The sequence below is a fragment of the Archocentrus centrarchus genome, chromosome 10 (genome assembly GCF_007364275.1).
Source record: "Archocentrus centrarchus isolate MPI-CPG fArcCen1 chromosome 10, fArcCen1, whole genome shotgun sequence".
Lineage (NCBI taxonomy): Eukaryota > Metazoa > Chordata > Actinopteri > Cichliformes > Cichlidae > Archocentrus > Archocentrus centrarchus.
Window position 1 is genome coordinate 20,034,900 of NC_044355.1, and position 26,871 is coordinate 20,061,770.

Sequence of the window (26,871 nt, forward strand, 5' to 3'; positions counted from 1 at the left end):
TGGAGACCTCATTCACCTGAATAGGGACCCCTGTGTCAGCGTTAAGTCCTTCTGATGTCTTCCCTGGGTTTTCAACTGTAACTGGATACACTGCCTTTATTTCTTCCAGGTGACCCAGGGTGGTACGAGGAGACAAGGTGAGTTCTTGCTTATTTGTATTAGCAATGGAGATTGGAATGTATGCTGTCCTTCCCTGCCTGACAGTGACCAGTCCCTCTTGTACAACCAGGCCCTCTGGCAATGGTGATGCTGCATCAGGAACAAACAAAAGGCTGTGGCCTGCATACTGGGGCCCTACATGTGCACGAACAAATATAGTGCTTATCTGTGTTGCAGCCAGGTTTATCGCCTTCTTCCCTGTAAGGACAGTCCCTACACTGTGGTTTTCGTCTGGTGTCTGCAATAACTTCAGCACGGACTTGGCTGTTTTGACTGACACTGAGAATATTTGACTGATTTTCCATATACTCTTTGTTTTGAAATGATTTTTTTCCCACTTGACCACTATTTCCTCTATTACATTGAAGCCAATTATAGGCTGTTCTGCCACACTGGAGTCACTAGAGACTAACATGGGCACCAGTAGCGTCTTTGCTGAGTGATTGTCACCATCCAGAGAAAACTCTGTCTCTATCCATCCCTCATATGGTATCTCACTTCCATTTGCAGCTAATGCAACTAGTGGCTCAGATAAGAGCTCAGTCAGTGGTCTGATTTTGCTGTGAGGAAGGTGTTTCTTTCTCCAGTCATTGTTTAAAAGACTCACTTGAGCTCCGGTGTCCCATAAGGCTTCCACTGGTACCTTGTCAAGGTGGCATTGAACAACACACCTTCTCCCAATGAGGTTTATGAGCTTGGTTTGACGTTGTGTGGGGATATAACTACTAAGCTGTGGTGGGACAGCTGCGCTGTTGAGCTTACCTGGGGTCTTTGGTGAGCCTGCAGGATTTGCCTGCTGAGATGCAATGTCTGTGTGGGACCTGGGGAGAGGTTGGGCTACTGAAGGTCCCTGCTCAGCAACCCCATCCCGTTTCCCTGCAGGTTTCTTCCTTGTCTGCAGCCACGAGACAGATGACCCTCTTGGCCACAGCGGAAACAGTGGCGACATGTCTCACCAGTCCCCGTCTCTCTGCACACCCGACATCCTCTGGGCCCTCTCACCGGTGGTGGCTTTCGGCTTGGCCCTGCTGACTCTGTGTATAACTTTTTAATCTCCTGGACATCTGCCCTGATGCCTTCAATTAGCTTAACAGTCTCTGCATCCGGTCCTTCATTTTGTGTTTGTTTCTTTTTGTTGCTCTGGTCATTCTCTTTGGTGCGTCTTTCCACATGTGCGCCATCCTCATTGTTTGTGGGCAAGTAGTCAGACTGTACCTCTGTGTGTATTTCACTTACTCTGGGTGATTTGACTGGCGTGTATCTCTTAAGCTTGCTCTGTCGCTCCAACTCAAGACTGGAGGCCTCATTCACGTTTTCAATTAAGACTTCATCTGTAACTTTTGGGTTGCTCAGTAATGGTTTTAGCTGAAACTTGACAGCTTCACTTAACAATCCAGTCTCCAGTGACCGCAAGAAATTACGTTGAATCAGGTTGGTGCTGAATTGCTCTCCCTCATCTTCTTCACCAGATTTACAGAGCAGTTTCTCTCTCAGTTCTATTGCTCTGAACAGAAAGGCTTGGGCAGACTCTTTGGGGTCTTGTGAAATGTTCATGAGTCTATGGAGTAGGTCCGATGATGAGTCTACTTTGTAATGTCCTCTTAATATAACTCTTAATGTAGACAGACTGAGGTCTCGCTTTACTTCTAGTAGGTCTCTGAGATGGAGGCCGGGGCTGACGGCTTTAATTACTGCCTCAATGATTTCATCCTCAGAATAACCTTTCTTCAGGCCAGACTCAATCTGGTTGGTCAGACTAGTAAAAGAGAGTTTGTCTCTTTGGCCTGCTTCCCCTATTTGGCCCCATATTTTGAAATCTTTCCTTAAAGTCACTTCTGGCACCCTGAGGGTTGCGGGAGGGTTGAGTTCCCTCTCACTGGCCAGAGTTGTGTTACTCAGCTGAGTCTCTAATGTTCCTATCTTCTCCTCCAGCGCACGCCGTTCTTCTTCTTGTGACCTCTGAAGTTGTTTGTATTCATGTCTCAGTCTCTCCATTTCAGTGAGCTCTGCATTTTGTGATACTGGTTCAGTTGTGTCCTGTACTTCTGGTGACTGTATGAACAACTGAAGATCACTGATGAACTGCTGGAACACCTCAGGCTCTTCGTGCCCTTGGGCTTCATCCATTGTGCTTTCTATAATCCTGATCAGGCTTCTGCGGGTGTGTCCTTTAAAGCCCTCACCTGATGGTTCCCTGCACTTAAGACGAGAGCACACCTTGAGGAGTCCTGGTGTCTTCAGAGTCCACAGTGCTGCCATGATGTCATCCTGTAGCTGCTCCATATTGACTTTCTTTGTTTTTTGTCTTTTAAATCACTTCTAGGTTCGTAGGTTGTCTCTGAGGGCTATATTTTTTTCTCGCCTGGCTGGCTCGCCAGATTTGTTACACACGTCACAAGGGGGCGCTGAATGGCGTGCTCAAGGCTGTTTTATTCTGTTTAATACAACACAGCACAGTACAGCGTTAGCGCTCTTCATCTACTAACTATACAACTGAGCTCACTTGACCTCTTAGCGCTATGGTTGCCATCTGGTGGCGTGGCATGTGTACTGCACCCCAATTTGGCAGGTGGAATAATTACTATTTTTTCGGTGTCACAACCCATAAGAACATTAAAACAGAAAAGTGAACATAACTTCAGCCTCAATAAAATGAAAAATTACAGGAGGGTGTACTTTCACAACATTCTATATGTCCTGGGTGCCACACAGGACAATGCTAGACCTCATGTGGCTGGAGTGTGTCAGCAGTTCCTGCAAGATGAAGTGTGATTGTGTGATTTTGTTGTCAGCACATTCAACTTTGTACAGAACAAAGTATTCAATAAGAATATTTCATTCATTCAGATCTAGGATGTGTTGAGTGTTCCCTTTATTTTTTTGAGCAGTGTATTTATTTACAGTGTAGAACAGTAACATGTATTTGCCTGTCAAAACAATCTAATTTTTACCTATTTACTGCAAAACTGAATAACAGTTACTCCACAATAGAGGCATTTTCCCTCAAAGTGCATTAATAATAAATTACAATCAAGTCATTAATTGGTTTCCTTCCCTTTCTTGTTCTCAGATTTTTTTTTTTTGACTTGTCTTGTCATAACCAGCCCACTAGAGGGTACTGTTTGAAAAAGATAAAAACATGAAATTACCCGCATCAACTATAAAAGGTGTCCTTTTGATTCAGCCCAACATGCAGGTACGTGGAGGAATTTATCATATGATTGCAACACTGCATGGGAGGAACTTTGACCTGAGCCACATAATTTCACAGGAAGTTTGAGAAGGCGGTGAGACGTCAAGTGTGTCCTATTAAAATTCTCCCCCTGAGCTCTGGGAGCCAATGAGAGCCAGGGGACCGGTGTCCATGTTGGCGTGCACAAGGGCGTGTTGTCTCTATTTAAACCGTTGGCTTTGCACGGATTACACAGACACAGCTTACCTGAAAACGATCGTCTTGCAAACGCGCTTCTGCACCAGGTAAAAATATTTGAAATTGTCTGTTTAATCAGCTGATACACTTAAAAGTAGCCTGCACGTGATAATTGCTAAAATCAAAATGCAATGGAAAGGTTAATTTTAAGTAATTATTTATGGGCGTAGTATTAAAGGATCAAATAATGCATGCAACATTTTGGTATAGACTGTCCAGCTATTTCAGTACAGTTACAGTGTGTGTGTGTTAATCACTGCGCACAGACACCTGGCAGCGCTTCATTTCTCTGCACACAGATTGTCCCGATGTGTGTGAGTCTTTATTATTAGGCTGCCTAATGTTACTTTTCTTGGATAACTTGTCGTGCAGATGTGTCGGAAGTATTTCTTTTGGGTGATGTTAAAAAATAAAATGAGCCCATCAGTCCGTGCAGCCTATAGGTGTGGACAGCAAGATAGATACCAGGCGCTCCCTTAATGGGAAGGGCCACCCTGAATTTCCTAATACTGCAGTGTTCATGGTCTCCTTGATAATGTTGAGTCCTAATAAAACTTGTTCCCACGCAGAGGCGTTTGCCAGGTTGGCACGGGTGTAAATTCCCTTTCTCTTTAATGACCGCACATAAATGCAAATCAGTGCACAGACACACCATTTTTCTCTCATTGCAAGACCTATTTGTGGCTCTGAATGCCACCTAGTGTAACACGACACCACATCAGAGGTGTTTGTTCACTGTGGTCAGAGGTGCAAGTACTGTATGGTTCACATAGGTCTGGCTCAGTGCTGCCTTTTTTTTTTTTTTTTTTTTTTTCTATTCTAACTTAGGTGGAGCTGTTTTGTGTACCTGTATCTGCATGTACCGCAGACAAGATCTTATCCTGTCAGTCTGATGGTGCAGCCGCACAAATTTCTCTGATTTTTCTCATTCAGAAGTCATCCAAAATGAGCGACAGCAATCCAGTCAATCAGGAAGTGGAGCAGTTTAACAAGCAAAAGCTAAAGAAGACTAACACACAAGAAAAAAACCATCTTCCAACAAAGGAAGGTAGGTCTTCACTCCTTTCACCTTTACTCTGGCTTCGTGGTTGGTGTGACCCCTCCCTACCTTTCTAAAAGAAAGGAACTGCAGATATTGCAAAACAGATTACCTGAAGGACCGCACCCATCTACTTGGTGCCAGCTTGTTTTTTTTGTTTGTTTGTTTGTTTGTTTGTGGGGTTTTTTGCTTGTTTTTTTTAAAAACATAATTTGACTGTGGGTGGAAATGGGGAGAGTTTTAGAGCAAAGCAGAAATCCTGATCATAAACTGCACAGTATTAAAAAGCCACTCTTCAGGCATGACATGAAGCAGCAGGAAGAGGAGAATGAAAGTGTGTCAGAATGCTCATCCTTCCCCTCCTGAGGCCGAGAGGATCCCTGCTGTCTCGCTCAATCTTTCTTAATCTGAACACAGGCTTGGCTACTATGTGAGAGGAGAGGCACAGAAGCAGGCAGCACCGTTGGTGCACGATGGCCTTTTATGAGCTTTAAAGCCTTTTTTTAGACATGGGGCTACGCCACATAAATGTGTTAAAGCGGCAGCACTGTCATTCAGACCTGGCCTAATGTTTCTCATCGCTTCATTAGGACGCATTTCAACTTGGGCAGCAAGCATCATCGGCATCTGGAGAAGTGGATTCACACTTTTGGATGCAAAGGAGACGGGGAGAGATCTCATGAAACATGTGCTGAACATCACTTTAACACAACGTGTGTTTGCATAGATGCAGAAAATCTGCATCACAACCTGAGATCATGGCCGTTTGTCAAGCAGACACTTGTCAGTGAAACAGAGCTGCAGATTCAGTTCATTTTTCAGCAGATGGTTCCCAACTTGGTGGACATGCACTGTGAATGGCTTGAATACCACTTAATGGTCATTTTAACAAACCCATTAGTGGGATCCACTCTAATATGTGACACCAGTGTTATTGATTATATTTGTGGGTTGTTTTTTTTTTTTTTTGTGGTTCACCTAAACAGAATAGAAATCCATTTTATTGGTCCCACAATGGGGAAATTTCAAATGCTAAACTTGTGCCTGTCTCTTGGTTTTTCTCAGAAATCGAAGCAGAGAAGAAGGCCATGAAAGAGGAAGATAATTGAAGTGAGCCATGATTCCTCTCCTTCAGTCCGGCCCTGCTACCTGCTCATCTTCCAACTGGGAGTCCAACCATCGCCACCTCTGCCTCGGTTTTCTGTGCCACACCATCTTTGCTTAGAAATGGTGTGCGGTTTGATGCTATGGGGAAAGATCTGTCTGTGGGTCCAAGTAAATTAAGGCAGTGTGTGTGTTTTTTTTTGTTTTTTTGTATTGTTTTTAAGTGCAGTTCAGAAAAGGGTTGAACTGAGCATGATAAAGATTCTACAGGGTGTCAATTTAAGCAAAACGGGGGAAGAAAATCATGAATAATTTTTGGTAATTAAAATGTATTAATCACATTACAATACCATATGTATGCCTGTAAATGGTGCCATTCAGGATATGTTATGAAAAAAGAATACAAAAGATGATATTGTTTTTAATAAAAAAACAAAAAATGGTCTGTTTCATTGGTTTATTTTAACAGAACAATTTATTTCAGCAGATATTTTTCAGATTAGTTGTCACTAATGTAGGACAAAAGCAGACCCCCCCCCCCCCCCCCCCCCCCACAGATGAGTTAAAAAGGGCTCTAGAAGCCGCTGCACATGATACAGCAGCCTTTGAAAGAAACCTGGAATTAAAAGCAATAGAGAACCTGAACAAATAAAACCAAGCACAATAAATAAGTGGGTTGAAACTGATTAAAAATTCATTATGCATAAAAGCAGACCTCCATATCATTCAAATGTCTGTGTAAACAGACCTGTCTATAGCTGACACTTACAAGCTCATTTGGACTATATTGCTCAGTTATTAGAACATGAGCACTTAAAGTTGAATGCAATGTTGCTGCTACATTTTCAGTATCGAAGCCTGAGGTTTGATTTGAGAATAGATTTTTCCAGGATCTGCAAAAAAGGAAAACTGTTGTGAAAAAGAGGTTTAAAGCCAGAAAAATCTGCAGGTGAGCTCACTGCAAATACTGGTACCAAAATACAAAAACCCCCTTGTCATTTCACAACATCCGCATGACTAGGACTATTATTAACACACACATGCAGTCTGCCACGGCCTCTCATGGGTTGCAAACATTTCATTTCGGACACCTTATCTAGATATACAGCAGGTCTAAGCCTGCAGAGGAAATAAAGGGGGGCGGTGAACAAGCTGCAGGTGTAGCCCACTGCAGATTGCCAACAGGGAATTTAATTCATGTTTAAAAGTTTAGTAGTAACACTTGAATTTAGCATGCATGTGCAGGGCATCGTGTGCGCTTCTTCTGTGCGTGTAATGCCAGAGCATTAGATTATTTGCATTCAGCATTTAAAGTGTTTTGGAAAGCACAAATGTATCGAAGAGCTCATCAACTGGGCATGTTTTCCATCAGGCTGCTACGTGTGTGGATTGCTTAAGTTAGTGCAGTCTGTGTTTTTCCACAGCATGCCTGCTGGGACATGCTCGCACAGTAGTCCACAAAAGCTTGAGAGCAAGGACACACTTTGTACCGTCTAACTTTGGTCACAATGCTGTTACCAAACTTATTCGGGATCATGCAGATTTGTTCCATGTTCCATTCTGCTGTCATGCAACCTGTTTAATATCATGAATACTAAATTAGGCTCCTTTAGAGGGAAATGATGGCATGCATGTTTTCTTTTGCAGTGAGCTTTCGAGATAGGGCTTGTCTTTGACAGCAGAATAAGGACTGCACCCAAACAGAAAGAGCCTGAGTGCACGGCTACATTATCAGGCACAGATCACAGACCTGTGATCATTCTGGAAAAACTTACAAAAACTTGTTAACTGCCCCACCTGAATTTTCACTGGCTACTTTAAAAGTGTGCATGTTCAAAACATGTTATACTTGTTCTTTTAGTATCACCACTACTTGAAGTTCACTTTGGCTAAAGAAAAAGGACAGCCTAAAAGGCAAATTTAGGAAGGCAGCCATTAAAAAAAACAAACAAAAAAAACCAGCAGCTGTGTAAACAACAATGTTCAATATTTTAATGTTATTTGTTCATTTTTACACATTTTCGACACATTCCTTCATATAAATAAAAGTGTTTTGTATAGGTAGATAAGGAAAAGTCAGTTTTACATGTATAAATAAATGAGCCTGAGTGAGCAGATTTTCGAGAACCTTTAAAAGTCCTTCTGATGTTATAAGAGTAATTTTTTTAAGAATCTGAAAAGTACACATACAAGATCTTTTTTCATACAATATCTTTTTTTTGCTCTCAGTAACATCATGTATAGCATATTTTCAGATTTATATGTGCAATGGTGCAGAGTGCAAAGATGCTGAAATAATTTGGCAATAAATAAGGGACCAATAACTTGTTACTATAAACACAATATATACATGAGGACTTGACAGTATATATATTGGTTATAGGTATGTACAACAGATCATATGCATCAAGTAGAGCACTAGAAATTGGAATGGTTTAAAATGTTATATTTTGTATGTGCTTTGTACTTGTGCATGCTTTTTGAAAATTAAAAATATAATGCATCTGTCTGTTATCTGTGTCTATCTTTAAACTCTATTTATGTATACCTACATTTCCTATTCAAATAAAGGATTTGATAATAACAGCAATGGGAGTCGACATTTATACAATCTATGGTTTCTTGCTTGGGATAAAGTGCTGTAATGCACCCACAGACTAAATAAAAATGTTTATGTACAATTATTGAATACAGTATTATCTACCCTTACGAAAACTGACTATGGTTTCCTATGGTTTTTATGCAGTTTATTGCATAAAAACCATAGGAAACCATAGTCAATTTTCGTAAGGGTAAACAGTGACACCCAGTGGCTACAATATATATTACAACAAGAGGACGTTGCAGTGCCACATCCCACGTCGGGGAGGCGCCAAACAACAGGGAAACTAGAGGGAGGAGCGAGCGCTGCTGCAGGTCTACTCACTAAGCTAACTAAAGTCCATCATCAAGCTAGTTAGCGGGGCGATGTGGTTAACGCTAACGGTGATGCACTAGCAACAAGAGAGTATGGACTAGCTTGCTGATCAGCAAGATAAGTCCGAAGAGTTATTCCGCTGTCTTGACAATCATCATCATTAAGTAGTGGAGCTTTTCACCTGGCTGTAATTAGCTTCTTCATTCATGAGGTCGCTGGTGCACGGAGGATTTTGAGCTGTGTGAGTGGCGGGCAAGCTCAGTCATCAGCTCGCAGGGACAACACGGCTCAGTCACCGGTACGTTCGTTTGTTTTGTTGATAGCGTGCTAGCCGGCTAACATTAACCAGAAAGCTCAATAAATGTTTGAATAGATATGGCGGCTGTAATAGTCTCGCAGTTGCAAGGATGCACGCATGGTATACACAATGACAAATAAAGTGAGGAGCGTCATGTAAATACCGTGCTCCGTGTGGTTGCTCCCGAGTAACGAAAGCTTTGTAAAGTATCGGAGAACGCTAACGTTTATGTTTGGGTTACTTTTGCACCGTTGAACTACTGTTGTGTTGCTCAGTCATCAGTTCTTAGTTTAATGTTGTGTTATGAGAAATATTTTCTTGCCTGTAGTCATATACATCTCGAAATTGTGGGATATTACGGTCTTCATTGCCACAGTGTTAACTTCATGTTTCTCTTATCAGAGTAGCAGCATGGTGGTCCCGAACAGTGCCAGCGTGGTCCCTCAGCCTGACAATGGTAGTCCGACTAGCCTCACGGAGAGCAACGAGCCCGGGTGCGAGGTGTCAGGGGAGGGAGGTCAAGACCTGGCAGGGGTGGAGCTGGAGGAGGTCCGAAAGCTGCAGGAGCTTGTACGAAGGTTGGAGGTCCAGAATGAGAGCCTGCGAAACAGGGGAAGCAAGACCATCATCCACAGAGGCGCCAACAGTAACCTCACAGCTGCTGTCAACATCAACGAGAGGCTGACTTGTGAAGAGGTGGCCAACTCCCAGCTCAGGTTCGAGCACAGCAGCGAGCTGAGCAGCACGGACTTGATGCTCTCACCCCCTCATGACAGCAGCAGCGGGGAAGAGATGTCCCCTTTGCCTGAGGCCAGCAAACTGGAGGAAGAGGATCTGTGTGGGGGCTTTCTAAAGTTGACCTGCAGCAATGGAGCAGGACAGACTCAAGGGCAGAGCCAGACGCCAGAGAGCCCCTCTCAGGAAAGTTACGAGTCAGAGACACTTGCAGAGAGCGACTCAGGGGTGGACCAAACTGCACTGGATGAAGTGGATGTCCTAGATTTGGAGGATGAGTGTGCAGACATAGAGGACGAGGAGAGCTGGTATGTCTCATTATCAGCAATGCTTGTCTCTGGTTATGCTTTGATCCCACTTGTTTGGGTTATCCAGCATCTATTTGTGTATTTAAACATGTGCAGTTGAGACAGGGACAAAGGGCGAGCAGCAGCTCTGAAGAGTTACCCTCAGGGAAAGCTGAGCTCTGAAGTCACATTTAAAGTTTCCCCTCTATAGGTAGACGAGGCCCTTTAGCTAGATGAGTCATTTATGCATTTTTATTTTAACCTCTGATTTCTTTAGTGTGGTACTCCCCCACGGGGCAGTGACTATGTAGCAAGAGGCTATTTGGATTTAAAATTAGACCCAACACTGAGCTGACGCAGAAACTGCAGTTGTTCTTTATCCCACACAAACAAGGTGTATTTAAAAGCTCTGCTCGACAGGAGCAAACATTTTGAACACCTGATCTTTTTCGAAGTAGAATAGAAATTATAAAGATTTTTAATGATTCAAGAAAAGGCAAAAAAGATAGTAATCAGGAGAAAGTAAAAGAAAGTGGAGTCAGTGAGGCGTTACTTCCTCTCTCTTAAACCTTCTTGAGTTTTTAGACTCAGGTGACATGTCTGCTACCTGTTTGACAGGTTAGTTGAACACAAAGCAGATGCTCTTTTTTATTTTTTTGTAGTTATAGCTGTCTGAGTGAAGCACAAATGGGAAGAAAAAAAAACTAATCACCAGAGGTCTTCTATTAAATGGTAGAAAAGCCTATTAAAAAAAACTAATTGGCCTTAACCCCACTCAGATCTGCATATGCCAGACTAAAAAGGATATATCTGCATGTAATTAATGTTGAACCTTTTTAGAAGCCTGTTCTGTTTTTAACCAGTGTGACCTTTACTTGTTTTGTTTACTTGAATTGGCTGATTGTAATTACCTAAAAAGAACATTAATATGGGGCAATGCCAGAGATCGGTCTAGACATGAGTGTTTATTCTCTGCGTGCTGTATTGTCCTAAACAGGTACCATATTGTGTTCCTGATGGCTACTTTAGTCCTGGAGATTAACAGCCAGACCGTTCATGACTTATTTTCTGTTTCCCATCATTAGCCATACCATATGTGCTTTGTGGGGTTATCATAGCCAAAACATTAAGTAATCCCAACAGCAGCATAATCTGATCTGCTCGGGGCTGAATGCGGCCGCGTGGCTGAACTACTTTGGTTGGGATTGCACAGCATGTGATTTGAGGCCCCCCCACTCCCTGTGTGACTAGACCAGAACAGGGACCAAAACACAAGGCAGCTATTGCAGTAACTGTATATTTATTGTGTTGGACCTTTAGATTGTGAAGGAGACTAATCAGGCACATATTTAAAGATTAGTAAAAGAAGACCGTATTCTTGGGATTGGACAGACAACATTTGGTAAATTCAACATGCAAGTTTCCACTGTGCTCTGCAGTTTTTCATTTCTCTCTGGGATGTTTGTTTACTTGTAAAAATAAAAAAAAAAAACTAGCTGAGACTCATAAAGCTTGGGGAAATTGGCTTTCTGGTTTCCACACATTGGCCTTGACTTCGGTCCTCCTAACTTGCAGTTGTCACGCCGACACAGTCGAGTGCAAAACGCCCGATGCTGCTCTTAGCTGTGAAAGAATGTAGATATGACACAGCTGAACATGTGCTTGTTATAATAATATCATTACTTTGGGGTTTAAAAGTGTAAGAGACTCCTCAGTGCTGACATTGCGTTACAGCAGCTGTTGCAGACTGGTCTCCTGCACAAATGGTAATAACAAAAACTGTGACCACAACTGTGCTGTGAATGGATCAAACGCACAAATATCATTGTTCTGCATCAAGCAGACGGTTTGTGCTTGAACGAAGTAGCAGCACACACACACACACACACACACACACACACACACACCCCCTGCACAGAGAAGCAGTCCTCTCTGGCAGGACGTGTGACCTGAATATTGCTTTCTGCATTGTGGCTCATTCCAGTGGGAAATGGGTCCTTTTGTGTTTACCCAAATGGGAAGATGATTTGTAGTTGATTGGTCCGGAACCAGTCGGTTTGGGTCTTTTGTGTATCCAACTCAAAGGATCAGCCCATGTGATCAGCCACTTCAAAGCTTGTGGTAACTAAATGGCTGTTTGCTCTCACTGGGGCAACAGTGGACACATCGCAGAGGAAGCATCTGATGCTGCAGCTGCATAAAACCCATTTTGGCTGACACATTTTGTCTTTAATGAGTATTACTCGTGAGTTTTTCATGTTGTAGAATGTAGCGCAAAATAATAGTGGGAATAAAAGCCCCGACATGGTTCCATCCACGTCTGTATTAAGCTGCTAAAACTGAATTTCACTCAGTTTATTATTTTTTTTTAACGTGTCTTTGAATGTGGATTTTGCATTGAAGCAGGAGGACATGAGGAAAATATAAATTTATGGCCATGGCTTAAGCTGTGATAAAGATGTTCACAAATGCACTGCCTGCTTCATATCATTTATCACTCAGTGTTTGCTCTGATTACATCATTCAGCTCAAACACACAGTAACGGCCTGATTGTTTGATATGCGATCTTTGATACAGGATAATGTCCTACTGTTAAGGAAACACTGGGTGACTGGGCGTTGACATATCCTGTACAGTCTGGGAAAAAAAAAAAAAGGAAAAATTGTTTTACATGGCTTTCACATCCACTATTACCTTGCATACACTGCCCAGCCGCAGTTCACATTAATCTCCAGCTTGTTCCTATTTAAATGTTCTGCTTCTCACATGCTGGCAAACACTTCTACAAAAGCATGTTCAATATGAAAAGGATTAGACTGACTTTTTCATCCTCGCTGCCCTTACTCTCCCTGCTTTAATAATGTTTTTCTCTTGTGTGCTGCTTTTCTGCAGGTTATATGTGTCGCCTAAAAAGCAAGTAACAGACGCAGGCCCAGACTCTCCGCTGAAGTGGTGTCGGCAGGTTCTTGACCATCGCAGCCCCGAGACAGAGATGGCTTGTAGGACTCTGATCAGCCGCTTGGACCAGAGTATGCACTTAGCGTAGTTTAATATGATTGAAGAAAGCCTACTTTTTTTTTTCTTTTCTTTTTTAAAGAGTGCAGCAGGGATGATGCATTTTTGTAGGCCAATCCGGAAGCTAGTTTCTCCCTTTTTCCATGGCTTTTGAGTTACTGCACAAAATAACCTCTGTGGGAGTGCAGTCACCAAAGTAAAACGCTAATGTGAGGCTATAAAAAAAAAAAAAAAAAGACACCACTTTAGCGTCACCACTGCTGAACTGTGTTCAGTGGGATTACTTTTAATGTCCTCCACAATTTCTGTAGTCTCAGTTAGCCACTTGTGAGTAAGCACATTGTCCTGGACAAATTAAGACTTCAAAATTCACAAGTGAGATATGTATTTACACATTTTATGTTGTTTTAAGCTTGTGCTAACCACAAAGCATGTTTCCTTAATGCTGCAGAACTATATTCGCCCCTAGGTGCAAACGTTTAGATAACCGATCTTTCACTCTATTGAATTCTTTAAGTAAAAGAGCTTTTTCTAATTAATGAAACGGGTATCTGGTGGTCTTTGAGTCATAACACTGCCTTATGGGGAAATTATTATTCAGCAGTGGTACTGTTTGAGCAGTCCGTGAGCGTCTGTTGTCAGATGGGAGCAGTGTCAAAAACATGCGGTACAACCGGTCTGTGGGCTTTTCTTCCTTGTGTTGTGTTTGGTCCATCAGGCAGCTGCAAAGAAGTCTTTTTCTTGCAGTTGGGATTTTGGAGTACTGCGTGGGAGCACGTTTGCCCTCCCCATAGGCCAGGGGTGTCAAACTCAATAATTAAATCAAAGCTGCAGGTTTAACCCATTAAGATGCTTCATTATGTCGCAGAGAAAGGCCGACTCTCACAGCCGCCTTTCAGCCCTGCCGAGTCTTTTCCTTTACTTTCCGTGAACTTGACAGATTTCCTCAGGCAGGTCATTGCACCTGTGTGATAAGGCACTTCACCAAATTCAGAAGCTGTTTTTTCCAGAGAAGACTGAAACTGCCAGTGATTTAAACCTTTGCCTCTTAAGGTTGACTGTTTGTGTTACAGTGCTAATGATGCATTCTGTCTTCGGGACTTTCCTGTGCAGCATTTCCTGGTGTATGACACAGGTATCCCTCTGCATCTACTCCCACATCTGTCCCATCAATCTGCTCTTTTCCCTGCACATCGCAGGCGGGGAAAAGAGACTCAAGGGTTTACCTTCGATGTCAGCGATCAGGTCCTCTGCCTGCCATCTGTTTGGAAAATCCCTGTTTTCCACATTTCATTTAGGGCGGTCAGGCTAGCTTAAATGTTACTGTAAATTTTTATCCCCCCCATCCGCTGATCACTGATCAGTGTGTCATTGACAACACGGAAAACAGGTTAGTGCACAGGTCTTGGGCTGCGCGACATCTGTTGCAGTGCATATGTAGTATAAGTGGTGGGGGCTATTTACCCGCAGGCTATTAATAATAGCCATATGAAATTATCTCGCAGACCAGATATAATTATATCGCGGGCCAGATGTGACCCGCGGGCCTTGAGTTTGACACATGTGCCATAGGCTCTCTGTAGGCAAATACCAACACAAACGGACACAAGTGCAGTAGCATAAATTAAGCATTAGAAATTGTAGGCCTAAACCAGGGTTCAGGCACCTCATTCAGCACATTCACTGCTAACCCCGTTTGTGTGAATGCGCTGCGTTCTTATTTACTGCTTACCACTGCAGTGCACAGGGTTGTATCACAAAGCCTGAACACTTGTTGTGAGTTTGACTACACCTTTATGTGTGGATAGAAGTTTGCATCTGATCCAACAGACCCCATTTATTATTAAACCCACGAGCAGCTCCCTCTTCTTAAACACTGCAGAACATGAACAACAAAGCCATTCACACCAGGGCTGAATGACTACCTGAAGTCATGGGTGGGATTGGATTACCTTCCGCCTGGAACAGCTCATGTTTTTAAATGACAGCACCAGGCTGTGAATGCACCTGGTTTATTCAAACTACAGAACGAGTTAGTTAGCACTCGAGGTATCTGAAGCAATTTTTAAAAGAATTGAGGAATTTTTATGTGAACAATGTGAATATTGTGAGAGCTTGTTCTCAGAACTGTCTGTGTAGGTTCTCAGAACTCTTCGCAAGTAACTTGATAGCATCACATTGTGTACGCATTGAGTATGGTGTGTTTTCCTCTCTGAGAATATGTGATATCTTCTGTTCTGTCGCCTGCAGCATCTCGATGGAGGAACATGTACAGCAGCCCATCGGAGGCGGGCTCGGCAGGCTCAGGCCTGATCTCTCCTGGGTACCACAAATCAACTAACAAATCCCTACTAACCTGTGGCGCCTCAGGTATGGCATGACATTAACACACAGTGCTTCTCATTTTCTCTTCAGCACAACAGTTGGAATAACATCAGTTATTGTAAGGATGTGGGTCAGTTGATATTTGGGTGCACTAATGTATAAACAGTGTGGCCTCACAGCGTGGTGTAGTTTTACGGACTGCTGTATTATCTCTGCATGTTTGACCTGATTTACATATACTTTACATTACTGCCAACCATTTTTAAAAAATTTCCGTAAATGTTTATTTAATTTTAGTATCCTATTGCAGATATGCATATAAGGCTTCTTAGAAACCATCGATGCACAATTGGTAACTTATTGCCAGCCAATACACAAAAATTGATCTTAAGTGTTTGTGCACACTACCCCTGTGTACAACACTCATATGGGTCATTTATTGGGATTAATTCCTTATCTTTAACATGTTAACTCTTTTATCAAATTAAATCAAGTTGATTTGATCCTCCTGTAGTTAAATGAGCAGAAACTAAGGTGTGCCTATTAGATAACACTAGTGTACTTTGGAATCTGGTTTGTAATTATGTAAAGTGTATGTAGTTTGTGCTTCCGGAGGAAACACTGGTGTGTCGAGCATGAGTGGCAATGTTAACCTATGTGAAATGTATTGTATGTTGGATCTTGAACATGTGATTGCAGTTGTAATAGTGGCTTTGCACATTATTTCTCACAGATTTTCCAGACCAACAACACTGATATTGCTGTGAAAACTGTAAATAACAAATCTTTGCATGAACTTGTAAATGCTTCGCTTGTGGGTGGCGATTCTATCTAATCCCAGACTTTTTACATAACCAAATGCTGCCGGGTGATGTCGTTTCGCATTTGTCAGGCATGTGTCAGACTGAACTTTGGCTCCAGCTTCCCAGGGCATCATCAACAGACTGGGCTCTATAGACTAATGCTGTCCAACAAAGCTGTGGCAAAGTCAGGGTGGAGAGACATGCCAATGTCAGACTATTAATTCTAAAATTGTGGGCTCACTCTGATTAAGATAAAATGCATATTCATTTTTTGATCTTTAAATTAAAAAACTGTCCAGAAAAGGCAGTGCTGCATGTATCAGCTTGGGTCTGTTCACTTACACCTCACAAAGCTCCGATTTTATTGGTCTGACTTTATGCTGATCAGCCAGCGTCAGGTTTAAAAATTGTAACAATGTGCACACGTTTTACTTTAAAATTTTTAAATACTATGCTCTGTTAATGAGTCATAAAGTTGTAGTAATTTTTGGCTGATTTGAGGAGAGCCTACAGCTTTAATTGGCCACTGTGAAGAAGTGAAATTACTTTCAGAAGCTGTGGTCATATGTGTGCAGTTCAGCTGACTCTAACAGGTATTCTACTGTGTTTACAGGCGTCACAAGCATGCCCTCAGCTTTGAGCTCCCAGTCCTCCATAGACAGTGAGCTCAGCACATCAGATGACTCCATCTCAATGGGCTATAAGCTGCAGGATCTCACTGATGTCCAAATCATGGCTCGTCTACAGGAAGAGAGTGAGTATAGAAGAGTTGCAGTGCTCTGAAAGGCACCTGTACATGTTTGCTGTTTTGCTTTATAGGAGCTGTTGATCTTGATTTAAAGACCTCAAACTTGTACTTGAAACAGAGTTCTGTGAGTTTTAAGATGTACATGCCTGTTTTCATTTTGATGTGATATTTCTGTCTACAGGTCTGAGGCAGGATTGTGCTTCCAGCTCAGCCTCTGCGTCGCGCCGTAGCTCCACAGCGTCTCTGCAGTCTTTGCGCCGGGGCGGTACATACAGTGACCAGGAGTTTGACAGTTACAGCCTGGAAGATGAAGATGATGAGTTCTCCTCCGTGCCCCAGCGACGGCATCGTTTCACCCCCTCGCCGTTAGGCTCACCTCGGTGCCTCTCGCCCTCCACTTCTAACCACGGTCAGGAATACAGCAGCCAACTCAGGGCCCCACGCACAAGAGCACCCAGGCGGTCTCTCCAGGGCCCCAGTGCGGAGTTGCTTAAATTTGCCAAGAGTGAGGGTAGGCTATAACCAGTTATACTTGAGCATTTGAAATCTATATCAGAAAATCAGAAAGGGACGGACAGATTCTTCAAAGTTGTGACAATATACATTTTGTTGTAGTTAAGTGGTGTGTGTGTCTGTGTGTGTGTGTGTGTGGTTCCAGAGGAGTTGAGGCACAGCATGCCTAATCTGGCCCCCCGCACCAGCCTACGTTCCCTGGAGGCAGTCAGAAACAGCCGCAGCATGGAGGCTAACCTCCAGAGCTCTGGCAACCGCATGTCTCCCCTGACTCACTCCCCCTCCACAGGTAACCCCGCCCACCTCACCTGGTCCCCACCCCTCCTTTAAACATACAAGGATCTGCATTTGCTTGCAGATACTGCTTCCTGGTGTCACTTTACTCCTACCACTCTACCTCTTCTTAGCCTCTGCATGATCACAGATGGGGTCTGACCAGTAAACAGAATGTGCTTAAAGACCACGAGCAATGTTGTGGGTTTGTTTTTGTTTAAGAATTCAGATATTGGGTTTGATATGTCAAAATAGATTTATCAATCTAACTTTGACAGTACCACGCAAGTGATCATTTATAGCCAGCTCATATTGGTCACAACTACTTACAGTTCTTTCCTCACCCGTCTTCCCTGACATCCCCAGGTAATCTCCTTTCCACTCACCTACTACATGATTACAGCACTACTACGACAATTCAGTAGTGTCTCCTAAGCTTGTCTACAACTCCTTTGTATTACAAATGTCCTCACCATAATACTTATTTTACCAAAATTGTCTTAACAAAGCCATCTGGATTGAGATTTTATTCTTCCACTTAAGGTATGGTTTGTAGTCGGCTGCGAAGCAGTGGCCAGTCTCCTCTTTCCCTGCGGACTCCAGTTAAAGCGGTCACTCCTGTGGGCTCCTTAGCAGCTGGTCGTCAGACTTCCAGAGGTTTACCTGTTGCCCAAGCACCCCCAGCAGGGGGGGGGCGCAGGATCCAGTCGCCAGGTTCTGCTAACGGAGGGACCTACGCATCTGGGAGGGCTTCAGCTGGGACAGGAAGGCCCACAGTGGGACGAGGTCAGGCTGTGTCCTCAGCCTCCACAAGAAGTAAACTTTCACACCCTCAGAGGAGGTGAGTGCTCCAAGAGAAAACTGTTAAAGGAGCTCTGAGTAATCTTAGGAAAACCCACAGCCATAAAGTGAACTGCAGTCAGTGTTGTACGCTGAGCCTCACTCAAAATAGTGCACAGTGTAAAAGTGCACATTTAAGGAATGGCAAGATGAGTATTTCCCATTAAGCTTGTTGTAGTTTGATACTTGGCTTCTTGTGTGAATTGAGACTAATCTCCTATCTTATCGACAGGGCTTTGGGCATGGCCAAAATGAATCCTGATGAATCCTGGAAAGATGGCTGCTACTGAGGTCTCCTGGCAATGGAGGATGTTTACTGCTGCAACCATTACCTGACTTCTCTCCCCCTTACCTCTAAATACAAACAGTCACTGTGTCCACAAATGTGTCATGCAACCTCTCAGCCCCACCCCCACCCCTCAAATTTCAAACTGGAACACTGGGCTGCACTGGATTTGTAGTTGATCTCTTTCCATTGCATGAAACACTGTCAACCCACACTGAGAGAGGATGTGTAGGCAGACAAGAAGACACGTGCACACTCCACTTCTTATATGGACCAAATCGGAGCTTCCAGAAGATATGCTTGTGTCAGTTTTACTTATTTTTCTATGGTAATTTGTGAGAAACTGTTGGAATATTAAGGGGTGTATTAATGTTCTGTTGATGTAATTGATATGAAGACAATTTAAATGAAGATATTACTAGTGTGTCCATTTTCTGTGACTCATTCTAGATGAAGGTGCTGAGTATTGCATGCTTGGTTTTGTTTTCCCTGAGCCCAAATGCCTTTTCTTCATTCTATACCTGCAGTATGAGAAAACTTTCATGTTTCCAACAACTATCTTTGCGAATTTATGAATGTTTGAGTGGTTCATAGTGAAAATTATCTTTAGAATTGTGTTGTATTTGTGTTTTGCTGTTTGCTTACATGGCAACACAACTCCTGTAAACCACACTGTCCTTATGAATTATTATAAAGAAGGAAAAAAAAAAAATGGTTTGTGCCAAGGTGCAATTACGGCTGTGATTCCTTTATTCCCAAACTAATTTTAAGTTGGTAAAGGTACTGTTAAGTTTTCAAAAGCATTTTTACTGCATATCTGCATTTCAATTTGAGTGTCTGCCTTTGGAAAAACACAGTAACAGATGTTTATGCACAAAGGCCTTCTGCCTTAGTCAGCTATGCACCCTCATGAAGAGTGCCTCTGAAAATTTGGAGCTGTAATGAAAACGATTAATAAAGTCTACCCTGAAAGTCTAAATGCATTTCTGGTTATCTTTAATCCATGCATGCTAAATCGTGGTCTGTTCTGCATGAAAGGCTAATTAGTCACACTACGCAAGCTCTCAGCAATAGCAGCCGCAGTACCGTTACCATGTCCCGGATATTTCCTGGGTGCGTGACCAACCACTTCTCAAATGAGTGCTCAACTACTACCCACCCCTTGTGACAAAATGGCCTACAGGCCTCATCTTCGCAGGCAAAGTCTGAGTGCACACTGCACAAGCACATTAATATTTATTTTATTTGTTACTGTGGGTAGTGTTTGAATTCTGCTTCTCTGAACCCGCTTTCTGAATATGTCCCGATTAAGAGAACTACTGCGTTAATGTAACTCTGCTCTCTTATGCATGACGCAAATAGTAAGGGATCAGCGGTAAACGAGGCCACGCATTGTCTGCCCCCCGCCCTCCCTCTGCTTGTCAGGAAGCAAGCTGATTGGCCGAGGCCTAGCAAAGAGTGCCCGGGGATCCAAAACTGCAGGCCGCACTTAGCTTACCGTCAAAAATAAACCAAAAAAATAACAGACAAATCCGAGAAGGGGGAGAAACACCGATAGAGTCAGAAGACAACCTTAACAGGTAAAATTATTCTGAGTCGATTAAAAATGAGCGTGGAATAAGACGCACGGGCCCAGTCGGACGTAGCGGGCCTCTTTCAGCCTTTTCGGAAAAACAACATGGAAGATAATGCGGCACAAGCTGCTCCACCTAGCTTAGCAGCTAGCTAGCTGACTGGACGGCCGTCGCCGCGCAGATTAGAGCGAAATGCAAACATAATTATCTCATTAAGCATCGCAGTTTGATACTTGTCTTTGCGGCTTTGTAGATATTGTAAGGTTGTGTGTAACCGATGTTTAAATCGGCATATTAGACTGGTTATTGCGCTCCTTGAATTAGCCTTTATGCTAAAACAAAATGGCGCTTTGAGACTCAGCCCTAGCTTGCTTGCTAGTTAGCTCCGGTGGGTGGAGGGCGGTAGCCATTGCATAACATAACTGTGGTAGTTTCAGTGGCTGACAAACTCGGAGCATATGCGATTTTTGTGTAGAGACTTTAAACTGTAATACTTTTGAAACGATTAGTGCAGCGGAACTGTATTTGTTTTACCCCAAAATGATTAATCTGTGAGAACTAAACCAGCCATGGCATTACTACAAAGCACTGTAGACACATTTCCCACATTTTAAATCGTCATGTGACGACAGTGTATTTCCTCCCACAAAAGTAAGCAGTTCTTGTCCAAAAGCTACCGGAGCCGCTGCTTGCGAGCTCGCCCCCAGCACACTGAGCGGCGCAGTCCTTTGTCTGGAGCTGCGCTCTGGCCATCAGGCTCAACCAGCTCCAGGTGTAGATAGCTATCGGTCCTAAGGTTGAAGCTGCATGTAGTACCCCTGAGTGGCAGTAGATGGAAGCAGTGGCCAACAACAACAACTGTCCTCGATATAAAAATAAGTTTTTATGTATTGTATTTGAGGCGTGCACGGGGTGCGTTTTGCTATGCTAGTGCGTTTATTATAAACCCAAAGCCAAATATCTACACAACACCTAATCTGGAAGAAATTAACGTTTTGAGAGTTTTTTTATATTCACTTATAATCCTGGGCACATGTGCTAATTGTATTTTCTTATTTTTTTGTCAGAGTAATTGAGTATCTTGATGGAAGGAAGCACCTCAGATATCCTGTTGGTTTTATTGTAAAGATTTTCTGTCGTCAAATGTGAAGGTATGTAATACTAGCCGCCTCTTTTTTCCCTTTCAGTTTCATTTTTAGTAATGCATACAAAGTAAAGCTTAATGTAATGTGTGCTGCAATTTTCAGTCTTTTTTTACGGAGTAAAGACATGGATCAAGGAGGAGGGGTGTTAGAGCTGCACACTCAAGAGCTGAAGATGCCTCATGCTATGATCATGCAAGATTTTGGTAGGTGGTTGAGCAGGAAATAGTAATAAACATATTGTATTTCATATGTAGCATATATTTAGAGACTGATTTCCCCACGGGTGTCAAGTCAAGTCAAGTTTATTTATAAAGCACATTTAAAACAACGACGTTGACCAAAGTGCTGTACAAGAACTATAACCCCAAGGACTATACTAAATATGAAGCTTTAGCTTTAATAAGTCATAATTGTAGATTTGATGGTGCGCATACCACACAGCTTCATCATCTAGGTAAATAATGGAGTCAAGGTAACATCACATGGTCATTATGACATCTTTATTGTATACTAACACGAAAATGACACATTTTCACAATTATATGAGCTTTTTTGGGCTTTTATTGTGGTTTTAAAACACTTTGTGTCTTGTGTTTTACAGTTGCAGGCATGGGGGGTCTGGCTCACATTGACGGGGAGCATATTGTGGTATCTGTGCCAGAGGGTATGCTTCTTTCTGATGTCATGACAGACGAGGGCATCCTCCTGGAGCATGGACTTGAGGTGGAAGGTCTGGAGACTCAAGTTGTTCAAGGTCTGGAGACAGAGGTGGTGGAGAGCTTACATGCAGATGTCGAAGGGTTGGAGGCAGAAGTTGTTGAAGGGCTACAGACCCAAGTGGTAGAGTTGGAGGCTCAGGTTGTTGAGGGCCTAGAGGGCGAGGTGGAAGTGGAGGGTCTCGAGGCACAAGTGGTGGAGAGCCTGGAAACTGAGGTTGATGTGGAGGGTCTGGAAGCCCATGTTGTTGAAGGCCTTGAGGAGGAAGTGGAAGTGGAGGGCCTAGAAGCTGAGGTCGTTGAAGGGCTGGAGGTGGATGTGGAAAGTCTGCAGTCTCAAGGTGTGGAGGCCCATGAAATGAGTAGTGAAGACATGGTGCCTTCAGAACACAGTGTAATCATGCCTGAAAATATCCTGGGGACTGAGGTTGCGATAGAGGAAGCCCTGGACGCCCATCACCACCACGTTCTGACCTCAGACCTCATTCAGGACTCAAACCACCACGACGACATGCCAGACCAGGTGTTTGTGGCAGAGCTGCTTTCTGAGCACCAGGACAACACACTGGACCACCAGCTTGTGTCTGAAGGGTTGATGGTGACAGAGGCCAATGCCGAGACCATAATCCATGAGCAGCTGCCAACTGAGGCTGTTCCCCTACAAACAGATGAGGATGATGATGCAAGAAGCAGCTCTGAGGATTATCTGATGATCTCCTGTAAGACATCTTGTCACATGATAACACAACAGAGATAAATAACATTTTTGTAATACTTTCTGCATAACCATTGGTATTTGTGTTGTTAAAGTGGATGAGGTGGGTGAAAAGTTGGACATAGGAGACACTCCCCTTGAGATCAGCACCGAGGTAATGGAAGACAAGGAATCTAAAGAGGAGGACGGCTCTGAGGTCATAAAAGTCTACATCTTTAAAGCTGAAGCAGATGATGATTTGGGTAAGTGACCTCTTTCTCAGCCTACAATATGGGACATTACATCCGAATATGTTCGTGTTTAAAGTCATGTTGCTCATGGCGGTGACAATTTTCTTTTTTTTTTCAATTTTAGGTGGGACAGAGGTAATAACAGAAGATGATTACCAGAACGGCCATCCTGATTTGGAAGCAGCTTCATCAGGAAGGCTGGGAGTCGGCCGTGACAAAATGGTCTACATGGCAGTCAAGAACCATCCAAAGGAAGAAGAGGATGATGAAGATGACAGTGACGATGATGACGATGAAGACCTCAGTAGGTTCTTTTTGTGAAACAGGATTTTGGTTAGATAGGTTATGTAGTTTTTTTGTAAATCAGTAGTTAGAGATGAAATGGCATTCTCTGGCTGCTGAAAGTACATTATTCAGTAGATTATGCTGTACTGCAGCATTTCTGTTTGGATGATGTACTCATCAAGCTGTTTTTGATTCAGTTTGTGTGGCAAATGTTCATTCTCTTGTTAATGGGGTGTTACTGTTACAATATCTATGCAGGTAATTCCATTGATCAGGTGAAGAATGGAACAGCCACGCCATTTTTGCAAATCCGTGAGGGCCTGGGTGCAAATCGTGCTCTCAAAGCCAAATCAAAGAAGAAGAAGAAAGGTGAAACACGACAGTGTCAGACTGGTAAGAGCAGCATATTATATTGATACTGATACATACCTTAAATTGATCCTTTGTATTGTGTCATGAATGTGTATATAATTTGATCATTCACATTTGAGGAAAACTTACAGTAATGGTTAATTGGAATGTTTGCAATATTTTTTTCAAATGTCTCTTCCAGCTGTGATCATTGGACCAGATGGGATGCCTTTGACTGTCTACCCTTGCCACATCTGTGGAAAGAAGTTTCGCTCACGGGGCTTCCTCAAATGCCATATGAAAAACCACCCGGACCATCTGCTCAAGAAGAAGTATCAGTGTACAGACTGCGACTTTACCACCAACAAGAAAGTCAGCTTTCACAACCACTTGGAGAGTCATAAGCTCCTGAGCCACAACAGCGAGCGATCTCCAGAGTATACTGAGTACACACGGCGCTACCACGAGTCTAGCCCACTGGGCTCAGACAAACTTATCGTCAAAGATCGGGAGCCCAAACTGCATCACTGCAAGTACTGTGATTATGAGACAGCTGAACAGGGCCTGCTCAATCGTCACCTGTTGGCCGTGCACAGTAAGAACTTTGCGCACGTGTGCGTTGAGTGCGCCAAAGGCTTCCGTCACCCATCAGAGCTGAAGAAACACATGCGGACCCACACAGGCGAGAAGCCCTACCACTGCCCGCACTGCGAGTTCCGCTGTGCAGATCAGTCCAACTTAAAGACTCATATCAAGAGCAAGCATGGCGCAGATCTGCCTTTCAAGTGCAGCCACTGTCCCCAGGCATACGCTGATGCACGGGAACTGCAGCGTCACATAGAGATGGTGCAAGGCCACAAGACCCACCAGTGTCCACACTGTGAGCACAAGAGCACCAACTCCAGTGACCTGAAGAGGCACATTATTTCAGTTCACACCAAGGACTTCCCCCATCAGTGTGACGTGTGTGAGAAAGGCTTTCACAGGCCCTCAGAGTTGAAGAAACACGCCGAAACACACAAGGGCAACAAAGTGCACCAGTGCCGGCATTGTAACTTCAATGCACCTGACACTTTCACCCTGAGTCGCCATATCCTGTCCCTGCATACAAAGGACCTACCCTTTAAGTGCAAGCGCTGCCGGCGAGGCTTCCGGCAGCCTGCTGAGCTGAAGAAGCACATGAAGACGCACAGTGGTAGAAAGGTATATCAGTGCCAGTATTGTGAGTATAACAGTACGGACGCTTCTGGCTTCAAACGCCACGTCATCTCTATCCACACCAAGGACTACCCCCACCGCTGCGACTACTGCACCAAGGGCTTTAGGAGGCCTTCAGAGAAGAGCCAGCACATAGCCAGGCATCACAAAGACATGTTGATGTAATGTCATTGCACACAAACACACTCCCCTTTGCCGAGTAAATCTGTGTCACACACCCAGAGGTAATTTTAGTGTATTAACAAAGAAATGACGGATACAGGCAGTTGATGAAGAAAACGACATTATAATTGCTGTTCTGTGTTCTGTGTTGTTTGGGTATAAACCTCCTTCCCCCCCAGGAGTAAAATGCAAGAACACATTTTAGGATGGGGGGTGAAGTCTGAAAAAAAAGACAGTGTGTACACTGAGTGGGACAGTTGTCTTTGGTTGCAGAAAAATCACATATGAACATATATTCAGGGTTTCAAATGTCTATATTTTTATACCCACTCAGCTGAAATGCTGCAAGATGATGACTGTGTCTAGTAAAACAGAAAGCGGTGCTTTGTGAACGTCATGCTAGTTCTTCAGATGATGTGGAACGAGTACAAGAGAGATTTGCCTCCATAGTACCAACTAGTATCTTGACCTTATAAACCAGCTTTTACCCTGACATTTGTTTTTCTAACGCCATCTGGTCTTTAATGAGCAGTGCCATTCATGAGTTCAAAATGGGTTTTCACTGATGTTGACACATAATGCATCTTGAAAAATGTGTTTCATTAAATTTAACAGTTGAACTTCCATCATTCTGGATTTTCCTCCCGACCCTGAGCTCTTGGAGTTCCATTAAATGAATCATGTATAAAACAGTATAGACTATTTTCTGTTAAATATGTCTTACAAGATGAATCAGAAATGCTACTGTCTGGTCAACAGAGCCTAGCATGGAGCAGAAGGGTGCAAGTTGGTAATATTAGATCCCTTTAGTGTACACATCTCTGATTGAAACTCACTGGTGTATTATTATTATTATATGACCTTGACAGATGGTTGGCTTCACATATAAGAACCCCTGTTGTGGTTAAGTGTGAATGCCACTGTAAGTATGTGTGATGTTACCTATGACACAGATAACCATTTGATAGCAATCATGCCTTACATCCGTTAGTCTTTATCCTTTAAGCACTGATGCACACCGCTAATCAGAAAATAAGTGATTTTTAACTCTCAAACATGCTGTATCAATGCCATTCTCTCAGAGATTGTGTTTGAGTCAGTAGAAAGCACTTTAATAATTTTTTTGTATTTTAATGACATGTATGAGTTTATTGTCTAGGGATATGTATAGATGAATAGATAGAAATATCCCTAGATATTAAACACATACAGAGCTTTGTGAGTGGGTAAAGGTAAAGATTGTTTTTGAGTGTTATCTCTAACGAGTGGGCAGCGATCATTACTGCATCACAACTGAATTGTCATTGACAGTGGTGGGTGAAACCGCTTATTGTTCTGTTCTATGGATAAGTGATTGGGTTTTGTGTTTTGTTTGTGCTCACTAACAAGTTTCCCAGACACTAGTCCTACAGTCCCGAGTAACCCAACCCAGTCCCAAGCATGGGACTATTTCCTTCAAGTCAGTGCTCATCATATTGGCATTAGTCTTTAAAGTATGCACATATGCTGTCTCCATGAAATTAATTGTGGTATATATTAAAAAAAAAAAAAATCCCTGCATTTCGTGTACCTTAGTCTATATTTTCTTTCAGTCTGATTGTGGATAAACTACTGGTGGGGAAGAACCAAAATAAACAATTATCTTTTTACCCCTTTTGTCCTTTCTGTCCCAACAAGAAGGAGATCTTAAAAGCCCACTGAG

General features: G+C 43.0%; 3 protein-coding genes across 4 annotated transcripts; all 3 read left to right on the forward strand.

Moving 5' to 3' along the window:
• The first annotated feature begins 3,485 nt into the window (after window positions 1-3,485).
• Window positions 3,486-6,175, forward strand: tmsb1 (thymosin beta 1). The gene is made up of 3 exons (XM_030739285.1): window positions 3,486-3,636; window positions 4,523-4,637; window positions 5,694-6,175. Exons 2-3 carry the CDS (start codon window positions 4,535-4,537, stop codon window positions 5,735-5,737), a joined length of 147 nt encoding a protein of 48 aa, XP_030595145.1. The 5' UTR covers window positions 3,486-3,636; window positions 4,523-4,534; the 3' UTR covers window positions 5,738-6,175.
• Window positions 6,176-8,575: 2,400 nt separating this feature from the next.
• On the forward strand, window positions 8,576-19,742 carry LOC115787376 (SLAIN motif-containing protein-like). Of its 2 annotated transcripts, none has more exons than XM_030740059.1 (9): window positions 8,576-8,947; window positions 9,350-9,990; window positions 12,863-12,999; window positions 15,236-15,355; window positions 16,727-16,867; window positions 17,043-17,372; window positions 17,520-17,663; window positions 18,191-18,488; window positions 18,720-19,742. In XM_030740059.1, exons 2-9 carry the CDS (start codon window positions 9,359-9,361, stop codon window positions 18,775-18,777), a joined length of 1,860 nt encoding a protein of 619 aa, XP_030595919.1. In that variant the 5' UTR covers window positions 8,576-8,947; window positions 9,350-9,358; the 3' UTR covers window positions 18,778-19,742. The 2 variants fall into 2 exon arrangements, with proteins under 2 accessions (XP_030595919.1, XP_030595920.1); XM_030740060.1 differs by having other exon boundaries at window positions 9,355-9,990.
• Window positions 19,743-20,195: 453 nt separating this feature from the next.
• znf711 (zinc finger protein 711) lies at window positions 20,196-26,725 on the forward strand. Its single transcript, XM_030739355.1, has 8 exons — window positions 20,196-20,353; window positions 21,415-21,498; window positions 21,595-21,695; window positions 22,094-22,927; window positions 23,019-23,165; window positions 23,278-23,457; window positions 23,697-23,831; window positions 23,992-26,725. Exons 3-8 carry the CDS (start codon window positions 21,617-21,619, stop codon window positions 25,170-25,172), a joined length of 2,556 nt encoding a protein of 851 aa, XP_030595215.1. The 5' UTR covers window positions 20,196-20,353; window positions 21,415-21,498; window positions 21,595-21,616; the 3' UTR covers window positions 25,173-26,725.
• Window positions 26,726-26,871: the final 146 nt, after the last annotated feature.